This window comes from Dipodomys merriami, unplaced genomic scaffold (genome assembly GCF_024711535.1).
Source record: "Dipodomys merriami isolate MVZ:Mamm:240054 unplaced genomic scaffold, mDipMer1.0.p SCAF_158, whole genome shotgun sequence".
NCBI classification, from domain to species: Eukaryota; Metazoa; Chordata; class Mammalia; order Rodentia; family Heteromyidae; genus Dipodomys; species Dipodomys merriami.
In genome coordinates, this window is record NW_027202915.1 from 756,308 (window position 1) to 769,027 (window position 12,720).

Below are 12,720 nucleotides of genomic sequence, written 5' to 3' on the forward strand. Positions count from 1 at the left end.
AGAAATGCAAATCAAAGCACCATTGAGATTCCACCTCACTCCAGTTAGAATGGCCACTATCAAGAAATGTAGTAACAACAGATGCTGGCAGGGATGTGGCCAAAAGGGAAGCCTACTGCACTGTTGGTGGGAGTGTAAATATACACAATGGAATTCTGTGCTTCCATCAGGAAGAATGACATTGCCGTGTTCTAAGGAAATGGAAAGACTTGGAAAAAATCATATTGAGTGAGTAAACCAGACCCCAGAAAAAGTAAGTTGCATGGTTTCCCTCACTTATAAGAACTAGAATATGTTCATGATATTCTTAACAGAGGGTTTTGATTGCCCAATTGCTAAGTGCAAAGGACCATATATAATGAAGCATGTCAACATGAACCCCAAGAATTGGAAACAAGAGGTTCTCCTTATGTCCTGCATGCAGTTATTTCTTTTTTTCTCTTCTAGTTTTCTGTGTCCTTTGTCTTGTATGTAAGTTTATTGGATCTGCGAAAGGGAAAGGGAATCACAGAAAGAGCCGGACAAAGGGTGAACTAATGGAGCATTGATACTCACCTGCCACTATATTGGAAATGAATTACACAACTTGGGGGGAAAGGTCTGGGGAGGGGAAAGCAGGAAAAAATGAGTGATGGGGCAGCAGTATTTGAAGACGAATGTACTCATTACCTCACTAATGTAACTATAACCTCTGCTCATCACCTTTTCAATAAAGATAAAAGAAAAAAAGGGAATGTTGTGGCTAAACTCTAGAAGATTGCCGAGGCTTGAAGTGAGTGTGTGGTCCCCGGAACAGGTCTGGTCCAGTTTCAATCCTGTTTTCCTCTTGGTCCTGAATGGAACTTACTGTCTGAGCAGGACTTGGTCTTATTTACCGAATTCACTGGACATGCAGGAGTAGACAACCTTAATAGAAAAATCTGCACAGGCTTGGGCTGCCTCCATGTGGCACCAGTTTGTCCAGTTCTGGATGAAAGCAGGTTCATCAGAGACCAGTTCCCCACATCTCCCATGGCCCCGGAACTCATCACCAGCCACTGGGAAGCTGCTTCCCCAGCATCCCCGTCAGGTGACGTATCAGAGGAAGTCATGTGGATCTGCTCAGCGTGTAGGAACTGCTGTGTGTGGACAGAGGCGGGCAGAGACAGCAGATGGCCAAGCAGGGCTGGCTTCCTCTCCCCCTACACCCACACCCACCAGACAAGCCGACGGATTGCTCTTAGGACGCTCCAGTCCCGGCATGCATTGCTGCAGCGTCCCCAGCCTCAGTGGCCCGGTCCCCCAGGCACCTGGCAGAGGCAGGGGACCCCCTCCCTTGGAGCCTGGGATTCAGAAGCCCTCAGCAAGGCATCTGCTTTGCCACCAATGGGTATTCTTTTGGTGTTTCCAAAACCCAAATATCTACAGCCAGGACATAACAGGCTTGTGCTTTGTGTTCCTGCAGAGCTGCCTGTGCCGGCGGCTAATTCTTTCATTAAACTATTTCTGCTTTATCAGGATGTGTGACTGTGTCAATTTCCACCAAAGGAGTATGGCTCAAAACATGCTGCCATCCGTGCCTGGCTTTAGCCTTGAACAGGGTTTAGGCAAAAAAATTAGTTTAGGAACAGATTCCTTTTCCACCCATTATCTGTGCCTTTGGTCGTATCTTCATCTGGCCATGACAAAGTGGAGACATACATGGACTAACAGCAGCGATGCTTTTCAGAATCTGCTGCTTATGCCTCTTGTTGCTTCGGGTGCCAGGGAGTGACAGCCGGTCGGCTCGCACGGCCCGGCACGGCATGGGGCCTGCCTGATGAGAAGCCCCGAGGCCGGCAGTGGGTTGTGTGCTGTGCGTCCCGGCTTCTCCCAGCTTGTCTTTATCTCCGCTGCTCTGCAGCCAGGATGAAGTTCTCAGTAGCACTGGGGAGTGTGGGTTCTTCTCATCTCTGCAATTCAGGAGCTGACTGTTTAGTATAGAGCAGTAGCTGAGCGACTCCAAGACAACGTGAACTCTATTTATAGCCTGTGGCTTGCATAGTTCTCTGCTATATTGTTGTCATTTAATAAATATCGATTGGTTGATCAAGTTCCCGGGAGTACTGAGATGACTTCGAAGGAGCTCCCAGCATCCATTTCATGGGTGTAGAGAAAGATACAGGAGGTAGTGGTATTTGTACACCACAGTGCTGTGTGGTAGTTGTGGGGTGGTTGTTGTGGTAGTGTGGTTGTTGCTATGCAAGGACATACTCTCAGGTTGTTTGAAGGGATAAGCTATTTTCAAATAATCTACCTTTCACATCCTAATTCTGGCCCTGACGTAACTCACTAGACGAAGACATTTCCCTCTGTGATATGGAGCTGGGTTGCTAAGCAACAAGATCAGTAATTGGTAAAATGCTTATATATGATTTGATTTGAGTTACACACAAAAATATGTAACTGGATTTTTCCCCTCTTCATTATTAGACAAATGATTTTCATTTGGTTTTATTTTGCCCAAATAAAATAAAATAACTGCGTTCATTTGTCAGAGCGTGCAGTAACATGGTGGTGTGCAAAGGCCCGTGGTGTGGCAAACAGAAGACGTGAGTCCTGCTGCGGGGGTGGACGGCTGCCCCCTCCCGGACTGGGTAAAGCCAGGTGACTGCTGAGCCTCCCTCTTCTTCCTAAGTCAGTAATTTCCAGGACAAATACCTTTTCTGCTTGCTTTCTAGGGTCAGGTAAAGGATGGATGGGATGATGTGTACAAAATACCTTAAAAATAAAACATCCCAAGGCCAAAGCATCATCTCAACTCCAGGCTACTTATCCTTGGACTTGTGTTGATAGAACTACAGAGGGTGCCTGGCCGGGGAGAACGGTGTGAACGGTGTGAGTTCACATTGGTTCTTCAGCGAGAGCAGAGCCCTGGGGCAGGTCAGGAAGCCCGGGAAGGGTGCAGACACATGGTGTTGACCTACTGTGGTTCCAGAAGTGAAAGGCCGCACTGCAAAGCACACCTTGATGCGCAATGGAGGCGGGAAGCATGTTCTGCCCAGCCCAGTGATGGGAGGACCCGAGTGGATGAACCGACTCCCCATACCAGACAGCGGTGAGTCCCTGGGGCACGGGCAGGTCCTTGGCACCATGGCTCTCACCGAGGGTTTGTGCTGGGAGTTCATCCGTGCAGATCTTCCCAGTTCTAAGCTTTCCTGCCATGTAGACGGTGTGTTTTGCTGCAGTGCTTTTTGAGGCGATAGTCGGCTGTGCTTTGCCTCCTTAGCAATAAGCATTTTATTTGAAGTCATGTCATAAATGACCTTCTGGCACTAATGAAAGGAATCATTTACATAAGAATCAGAAAAACTCCAAGACCCGTATGTTTTCTCAGTCTCCTGGGACCGGGAAGGGCCCTTCCTGGTGGCCAATTAGGAAGGTCCAGGGTGACTGCCCGATTTACCATGTGCCTACCGGATACTCTCCAATAGGCACTGCTCCAAGACGTGGCAGCCCTGGCTTCTGTTACCCTGGGTGGCCATTTTGTTTCCAGAGCGCAGGCTCTTGTCACTTAATCTCCATACTTACAATCTCTTTATAAATCGTCTCCCTCTCCCCTATCCTGCATGGGTTTCCTGGAAACTGCTGTGCTCTATCCATCACTGCTCCTTACCGGACAGTGTGGCAGCCCCAGATGCCCTCACGTTGGACTGCAGTGCCATGGGTGACGAGGGAGACTGGGCATCCTCAACCCTCCTGCTTGGGGCCTCTCCCTGGCCGCAGGTGCAGCCGTGCAAAGGACTAGAAGGTTCTCAGTCACCACCCCAGCACCCCCAGCTTCTGTTCGTGGTCTGAGTTGGGCCTAGGATTCCTTGAATGACCTCTTAATTTATTATAGGCGTTCTACTCTACATGTCCCATGGCCCTCAGCCAGCCGGAGCCGTCTCAAAATAGAGTCGGCAACTCACCATGTGTGGAATTTAAAAAGGATCAAAGTTCTTAAAAATGACTGCATTGTGTGGCTTTCCTGTCTGACCTCCAGGGAGAAGCTCCATTCTTCACAAAGCTAATCATTCTTAAAACATTGGACAGTCAATATTTTAATCCTGGACTCCAGAGTGGCAAATCCAGTGTGGTTCTCAGTAGATACAGTGGGGATGATGGATTTTCCATCAAAATTCTCCACAGTTACCTAGTGCCAGTGGCTCGTGCATGTAATCCTAGCTACTCAGGAGGCTGAGAGCTGAGGATTGAGGTTCAAAGCCAGCCTGGGCAGAAAAGTCTGTGAGACTCCTATCTCCACCAACAAAAAGTTGAAATAGAGCTGTGGCTCAAGTGGTGAAAGACCAACTGAGAGCGAAAAAGCCAAATGAGAAGCATGAGACCTGAGTTCAAGCCCCAGTACTGGTACAACAAATTGCATGGTCTAAAAAAAATTGCATGCATGCATGCACACATACACATGTATGCACTAGACATCTGGGGCAGCAGTTTGGCAAACAGTCTGTTCCACAAATACAGAAAGGAAAAAGAAGAAATTCTTGTAAGTTTCTTTGCGATCTCTGTAACTGAAATCTAAGACTTCCCCCCTACTCAAACCAACTAAATTCATCAGACAGTACTACAGGGTTTATTTTTATGTTCTGTTGTCTTATTTTTTGTTTATTGGTTGATTGCAGTACTGGGGATTGAATCCAGGGCATCATACATGTAAAGTGAGTACTCTACCACTTGAGCCAGGTCCTTGAACCCATTTATTTTCAGGTTGGGGGACCTTGCCAGTGTGAAGGCCATCAATTCTTGGCTGATTCCTGGCCCCAGGTGTGACCCTGGGCTTGCAGACCTGTGGGTTCTGTGAAATGCGAAGGGCAGGGAGTGAGCAACTGCACCCAGCAGGCTTAGCTTCTCTCCTGCGCCACACCTGCATGGCAGCACGGCACCACTTCATAGGTGCTCAGTGGATATTCATTTCTTCCTGCTGGGGAGACCATCTTTTTTCCCTGAAATAAGGCACAGAGAATAAAATGAAGCTAATGGCTGTTAAAGATGGGTGCTGCTACATGACATGTGGGGATACCGGGGAGAATAAGACAGCAAGATTGCTCACTGTGGCCTTACAGGGTAATGGTTTGCTATCTTATAAAACAACTCATCTGTTTTTCTTCTTGTGGAAGAAAAGAAAGAACTTTAAGGCACAAAACACACCAAATACCCTGCTAGCCCAAATGTCTACCTTGTCCATTTCTGACTGCCTCTTCTTACATTCCTGGAGAATACAGTGATCTGTGAGTGATTTCTACACTTGGACCTTTGGCTTGCCGTGTGTCATTGAAGTGCTGCACGAAAAGGACTGAGGCAGCTGAGCTCCAGGAAGTCGGAGTATAGGAAATAGATCAGACAGCTCCTTAGCGTGGTGACAAATTGGGAAACAATGCTATTGTGCAATCTGTAAAATGCTGTTCCTATTCCTTTCAAAGTTCATGATGTGTGTATTTTCCATGCATATTTGAAGAAGAAAATACCCTCTCAGTGTACTCTCTATACTTTAAGTCTCTCCATTCCTCTCATTCTGGCATTGGAGCTGGCAGCTGCTTCCCAGTGTCCGTGGGCCCCCGTGCCTGCTGGGCTGGGAAGGTGGGCTGCCTGCGTTCCCTCTGGCATTGCTCACGGAGGGGCGAGGGGGGTTGCTGCCCACCCCTGCTCATTCCCAGTGGCGAAGGCTTCTGTGCGCATGCACACGAGGTTAACAGGACGCTCCAATGTTTACACCAATGTGACACCAACTCGGCCTTCTGGTGTTAAACCTCCTTGTTTGCTGAGGTTGAATGTTGAATTTTGTTATGTAAATTGAGCCCTATATAAAGAGAATAGGGTGAATGTGGGCATCTAGACCTAAATTCAGTCTGAACTCTTCGCCTTATAACAGCACCAAAGTACCATCCATTAGTGGGTGTTAGGAAAGTGGCAGAGAGAAGGAGATAGGCTGGACTCCATCTTCCACAGGTGAGGATTCTTCATTGAAGAACAGCAGGGGGCGGCCACCTTCCCGTGGGATTGGAGGCTGCTGGAGGAGGGGCTGGAGTTGGGCTTTTATGGGATCTGAGCTGGGAGACAGAGGTTTGGGCTGGGGAGGCTGTTCGGGCTGGGGAGGCGGGGTGTATTGGCCCGCCTGCCTGTCAAGCACATCATCAAGCACGTGCTAGCGTAGCTGAGGCTTTGCCTGGTGTCCCTGTGCCCCTGGGCTGATGGGTGGGGGTCAGACCTTCCCACTCCACCTTTAGCTACATAAGAAGATTGGGCCAGGAGGGGGGGAGTAGGTAAGCCCTATCTTTGGAGGAAGAGATGGGGAAAGAGGTCGGACTCTTTGGAAATTCTTGGTCCTGTTCCCTGTGGAGGATTTATTGTCAGCTGTCCCGTTTGGGATTTATGGTGCCAGCGGTCCCATTTGGGGGCTTATGGTAGGGGTGGGGGTCTCATCCTGCCAGGGGTGAACTTTTCCTGAGAACCAGGAGGGGTCAGTGTGGGTTCTCGGGGCAGGGCGGGGGGTAGAGGGGGGGAAGGAGGTAACATGGAGGTGAGGAGTAAGCCCCAGGCCTGTCTTCCCGGGCAAAGCATTCCAGGCTGGAGCAAGAGCCTGTGCAAAGGTCCTCAGGTAGCAATGTGCTAGGAGTCTATCGACTACTAATTTTGATGTTTTTCTTAAAAATGAAAGCAAGTAGTTGAAAACGTGGGGGACACAGAGCTGATCACGAAAGGCCTTCTAGGCCACTGCACCTGCCTTGGATGGGCCTTGAACGGACCTAGTTTTGAAAGAACTGCTCTGACTGCTGTGTGACTAGGCCAGCTGAGGCCGTGAGAAGCTCTGAGGATGGGGGGGGCATTGGTGGGGCCAGTGTGCCCCTGACGGGGTGAGAGGTGTGGGGTTGCGGTGCGCTCTGAGTGCTGAGCTCGCTCACTTCCCCGCGGTGCATGCGTCCTGGGAGAAGAGGAGCCACAGTCAGGACGTCTGACGTCCTCCACGTCCAGCCGGCGGGCTCCCGGCCCTGAGACAGAGAGGACCAGGTTAGTTCGAGGGAGTGGGTCTGAGGCGTCATCGGACCCCCAAGTGGAAGTGTGGAAGAAGCATTTGGATAAATATAAAAGAGAGCGCTAGGCTGGACATAAAATGCAAAATGCAGGTGTCCTGGGGACAGCACACACCCAGAGACAGCACGTGGAAGGGAGAAGGGCTGGGATGGGCCCCACGGTCCCCACAAAGGAGCTGGGTGGACGAGAAGGAACGAGTGAAGGACCCTGGGAAGGAATGAGTGATGTTCTGGAAGCGGGGAGAATGGGTGTCACACAGGAGGGCGGGGGAGGGCGGGTGCCCAGCACGAGTGACAATGTGGCCATGGGTGGCGGCGTGGAGCGGCTGCAGGGTGGGTGCAGGGAGAGCCGGCTGCCGTTAGCTTACAGAGCACTGGAAAGAGGAGGAGTGTCACTGCCCGCCGGGGCTCCCTCGGGATTAGCACGTCCTCACGGAGGAGACGGTCATTGAAATCTACCCTGCCTTGGGAAGGACACCGAGGGAGCCTGCCAGTGAAGTCACTGAAAGAGAGCCAGTTAGTAGTTTCTCACCTAAACCAAGGACTTCGCACCATGAAGAGAGGCCCGGGGCTTGTCTTCCTACCTGCTTCTTGGGGACCTGAGATGTAACTGCTTTAAACAGCAACTCTCCATTTACTAATATCTGATGAGGAAGTGGATGTCTTACAACAAGACCCTGTGCGACACCAGGATGAGTCCCGCGAGAGCGTGCAGGGTGGGCGGCTCGCGGCCCTGCTGCCCGCGCTCACCTTTTCTAGAACTGGATTGTGGTGTTCTAGGTGTTGCCAGGCTCTGGAATGACAGGCAGTGTTAGTGGTGCTGGCAAACTCCTTCCTTCCCCCTCCCCTGTTCTCTGTCCCCTCCTCTGCCCTCTATACCCTCCCCTGCTGACCCACCCACCCACCCCCCCGTACTTGCTGATGAGGTGCATTTGTCTTAAAAGGTCGCCCTCACCACAGCCCCTTGCCTGGCTCCGTGCTGTTTCTGGACAGCCTGCCTCCGTTGGTTGCCACAGGTTCTTGGTCGGACTGGCTTGGTTTTACAAGTGTTGGTGTTTGTAAAGCACTCAGCACACGTGAGTTGGTGCCAGAGAGGCTGTTAGCCTAAGGGATGTTCTTTGTCCCCAGCTCTATTCACGCCGGGCCCGTGTTAGCAGACTATGAATTGTGACAGCAGAGCCATGCAGTTTTATGGCCAGTGTTCCCGTGGTAGAAAGGATCGGGTAGCTTATTACAGCTCGAGGCGTTGCACAGTCAGGCCACAGGCCACTGAGCCCAGGAGTGGGGCCGAGACTCAGGCAGGCCTTGTAGGGAAAGGAAAAACCTGGCCCCTGTGTATCCGGTGGCACCAGACACCTGACGTCCACTATGTCTCCCTGTGTCTCCCCTGCAGAGCTGCCCAGAAGCTAAACCTGTCTTCCAAGAAGAAGAAACACCGGCCTTCCACCGTGTCCGCAGTGGAGACCCCGCTCTTCGCCACGAGCTTCAGTGGGATTCTGCAGACCTCCCCTCCCCCGGCCCCGCCCTGTCTGCTGAGGGCGGTCAACAAGGTGAAGGACGCCCCCGGCCTGGGCAAGGTAGGCTCCCGCGAGGCTCGCCATCTCCTAGAGGGGAGTTCTTGTTGGATTTTGGCCACAACACATGGACCCCAATGTTAAAATAAGGGGGCTCCAGGGAGAAAGGGAGACCAGTGGCTCCCCTGGTCCACGGGTCCCCTGTCTGAATATATTTAGTGAAAAACTCTAGGAAGAAACAATCAAGACATTTTATAGGACCCTGTTAAATATATATATATATATATATATATATATATATATATATATATATATATAATGACTGTTCTGTTTACATTATTGTCTCCATGTGTCTAATTTACCTATTAAGCTCTGTCTTAGGTATATATATGTACATATATATATATATGTATGTAAATTATATATATATATGTGTGTGTATGGAAAGTCATAGCACTGCAGCGGTGGTGCTGTCCTCGGCCTCTGCCTCTGTCTCGCATAGATTAATAGAGGGCCGGCACTGTAAACATTCCCTTGGTCGAATAAGCTGAGGGGTACATTCAGATATCCAAATGGTTGGGGATTTGGCTTAGGCAAGGGGGTGGGAGGGAAGAGGGCAGCTGCGAACTGATTGACAGAACTGCCACCATGTACAATGAAAAACACACAAGTCCCAAGCAGAGGTGGGAGGGCTGGAGGAGACCCTGCCGGGGAGGCCAGGCAGGCGCAGGCGCTGCGCCGTCCGCCGGGACTCAGGGACGCTCCGATCCCGCCCTTCTAGCTAAGAAGCACAGCTCCTAACGGCTACGAGACAGAGACGCACGGGAGGTGTGCAAGATGCTGTTCAGTGGTGTGGGGTCAGGGCGTGTGGGGTCATAGCGGGTGGGGTCAGGGCACATGGGGTCAGGGAGCGTGGGAGTCAGGGCACATTTGGGGTCACAATGCGTGGGGTCACTTGGAAGCCTGAGATCATTGTCTCAATAAAGCCGATGGCTTATTCTCCGTGGCGAATCGTGGGGCGGGGAGGCATCCGTTGAGAAGCAGGCGCGTGTTGTTTCTGCTCTCGTCCATCCGGGTGCACTCCCTGTGACGTGATCACGTTGCCCCTTGGCCTCGTGGCCCCAAGTTGCCCTCCGCTCTCATAGTGTCTGCAGTCTCCTGTAAGTGTGACACGTCTGAGCCCAGTCCTCATTCAGGGTGCGATCCGCTCTGGGCTTGTGAGGTGAGGGGTGGGGACACCAGGCCACAGACCAGAGCCTCGGGAGCGTGGCCGTGGCCATGGCCTGGCGTGGCCGCGGGCAGTGGCAGCTTCTGTCTGATCGTAACCACTTAGCAGCCCATCCCTGCGCTGTCCGCCAAGTCTGGGGACGGCGGGGACAGCGGGTCTGGGGGGTGGGGGGTGGTAGGAAGCTCTTGCTGAGTGGAAGCACCCAGCAGAGGCTGCCTCCTCCTGGCCAGGAGGAAGCTCCCGCAGCTTCCCACAGTGCCCGTGGCCTCGGCGCCAGCTCCCCGACCCCTCCACCTTGACGTTTCAAACCTGAGCTCAGCCCTCTGGAGCTGGAGGGGGCAGGGGTGTGCGCTCACCTCAATGGACTGAAGATGAGGTCTCACCCTAGCCGGCAGGCCCTTCCCTCCTCAGCCACCAGCCTCTGCGGGGGAACCAGGGTTTGGTTTGGTTTGTGTTTTGTAAGTTTACTAAGAGCAACCTTCTTATTTAGGGGAGAGGGAGATGGATGCACAGGCAGGGCCCAGCTTTCCCACTGGCCCCAGAACCAGGGCTAGACACTGGTTCTTGCTGCGGCTGCTGGCCCTCACTAGGGCGCATGGACGAAGAGGAGGCGTGGAGCAGGGGGTCACCTTCACTCCATCCAGGAGGAGGCTCCGCTCTCCTCACTGGAGCCCTGAGTGGGATCTAAAAGGTCACCAAAGCCAGGAACAGAGATGGGGAGGGAGTCTGTGCCGTACCCCACCGCCCCTGCTGCCCCAGCAGCCTCCGTCTCCCATCACCCACTGGTGCTTTTCATCTTTCATTGAGCCTGTCTGCCATCGTTCCCTCCCTCCCTCCCTCCTTCCTTCCTTTTTCCTTCTTCTCTGTGCAGAACGGTTTCAATCCGTCAGATTGTGAGTGTAACACATCTCAGTCAGTGTCATCCCTTCATCCAAAGGCCTCCGCAGAAGGCACGTGAGGGAGAGATTTGAAAGAACTCCCAATTTTCTTGAGACAGAGTTCACCACACCCTCAGGCCCCACCTCAGGACCCTTAGCTTGTAGAGCGTTCCTGGCACACAGCGTGTGTTTCTGAACACCTACTATGTGTCAGGTGCCGGGCTGGGCAGTGGCCTTGCAATGCTGGACCCAGATGAATGCTGTTTTTGTACCATTTATAATAATCTGGAGCCTCAGATAACTTAGAAATCCCATCACAGCAAACCAATAGGACAGATGTGATTTGAGACAAAAGTCAGAATTAGACTTAACCTGATTCTGTGTAATTTTCCAGTGGTACCATGTCATAATTCCACAAAGTGTCCTGGTAGAAACATTGTTAATAAATAAAGATAATTAGAGGATCAAAGTAGCTTATTCCTTATTTACACTTCACCGATTCTGCTTCTGTGTAAACGATACCTCTAATCTGTTTGAAAATGGTTCCTTTTCCTACGTCAGTAAATGTTCTTCATGAAATTTGTTTGCACAATTAATTAACAGCCCCGTTTTAGGTTCATCTGTTAGTGTGTCACAGCGTACTGCCACAGCTCTGTGTCTTGGGTTATCAGTTCTGGAGCAAAGCCTGTAGCTGTTTATCTGCAGCCACGCCCCCTGGGGCCACAGCCCCGGGATACCAGTGCGTTGACAGGGAGGCAGGGGTGGCGTGGCCACGCGGCACTGAGGCTGGGTGGGTTCCTGCCCCACATGAGTATCCCAGGAGGAATGCGCGCGAAACGCGAGGAGAAGCACGGGCCCGGCTTCCCGTCACAGGCCCAGGGGTGCTCAAGAGAACGGCCCACGCCGGCTTTTCCCCAGACGTGGCTGGAAATAGTGGAAAATTGAGACTCGAGCAGCAAGGAACAGACATTAGTTTGGAAAGAGAGAGCAAACATGTGTGACACCGAGCCAGGGACAGGTGAAGAAGGGCTCATTGTAGAGACCCTGGGAGAGAGGACAGCGCCGGGGGAGAGAGGACAACGCCGGGGGAGAGAGGACAGCGCTAGGGGAGAGGACAGCGCCGGGAGAGAGAGGACAGCACCGGGAGAGAGAGGACAGCGCCGGGGGAGAGGACAGCGCCGGGAGAGAGAGGACAGCGCCGGGAGAGAGGACAGCGCCGGGGGAGAGGACACCGTCGGAAGAGAGGACAGCGCTGGGGGAGAGGACAGCGCCGGGGGAGAGGACAGCGCCGGGGGAGAGGACAGCGCCGGGGGAGAGGACAGCGCCGGGGGAGAGGACAGCGCCGGGGGAGAGAGGACAGCGCCGGAAGAGAGGACAGCACCGGGAGAGAGAGGACAGCGCTGGGGAAGAGGACACCGTCGGAAGAGAGGACATGGCCGGGGGAGAGGACACCGTCGGAAGAGAGGACAGCGCCGGGAGAGAGGACAGCGCCGGGAGAGAGAGGACAGCGCCGGGAGAGAGGACACGGGCTGCTGTGCTACTGAGAGAACGGGGTGGGAAAGGGAGGAGGCCATAAGCCTCTCCACAAAGGAGCTGATGAGGAAGCCAGCCAGCACTCAGCCTCAGCCACCATCACTGTGGTGCAGACCTTCTGCCTGCTTGGGTGGCCACTTAGCTCTGCCTAGGAGATGGGCTGGCGGGAGGAGGGGGGTGGAGGGGAGGGGGAGGGGTCACCTCCCATGCCCATCAGCTGTGGTTCTACAGTACCTGGCCAGGCTCCTTCCCCCTCACGTACAGCACCTCACCAGGCCACCCCGCCCTTCGCCATCACTCAGGCGTGCGGGCAGGCATGCACACGCGCGCACACGCACACGCACACACACACACACACACCATGGGCATGAGCCTAAGCACAGGCAATCTGATAGATGGTGGAATTTGGGGTTAGAAATAGGCCTGCCTATTTTAGGATTATCTTCCTATGTAATAAAGGCTGGAGCCTTCATTCTTTCCTGCTCTATTTTAAGTTGTCTGTCCCTTACTCAGCACTACTT

The 12,720-nt window shown here is 52.7% G+C and overlaps 1 protein-coding gene across 2 annotated transcripts in view; it reads left to right on the forward strand.

Moving 5' to 3' along the window:
• The window catches only part of Kif26b (kinesin family member 26B), a 285,786-nt gene that overhangs the window by 202,132 nt on the left and 70,934 nt on the right, over positions 1–12,720 (forward strand). For both annotated transcript variants that reach the window (XM_070023180.1, XM_070023181.1), the window contains one exon: positions 8,440–8,623. In XM_070023180.1, coding sequence (XP_069879281.1) covers positions 8,440–8,623 — 184 coding nt within the window. The remainder of the gene's footprint in view (positions 1–8,439; positions 8,624–12,720) is intronic.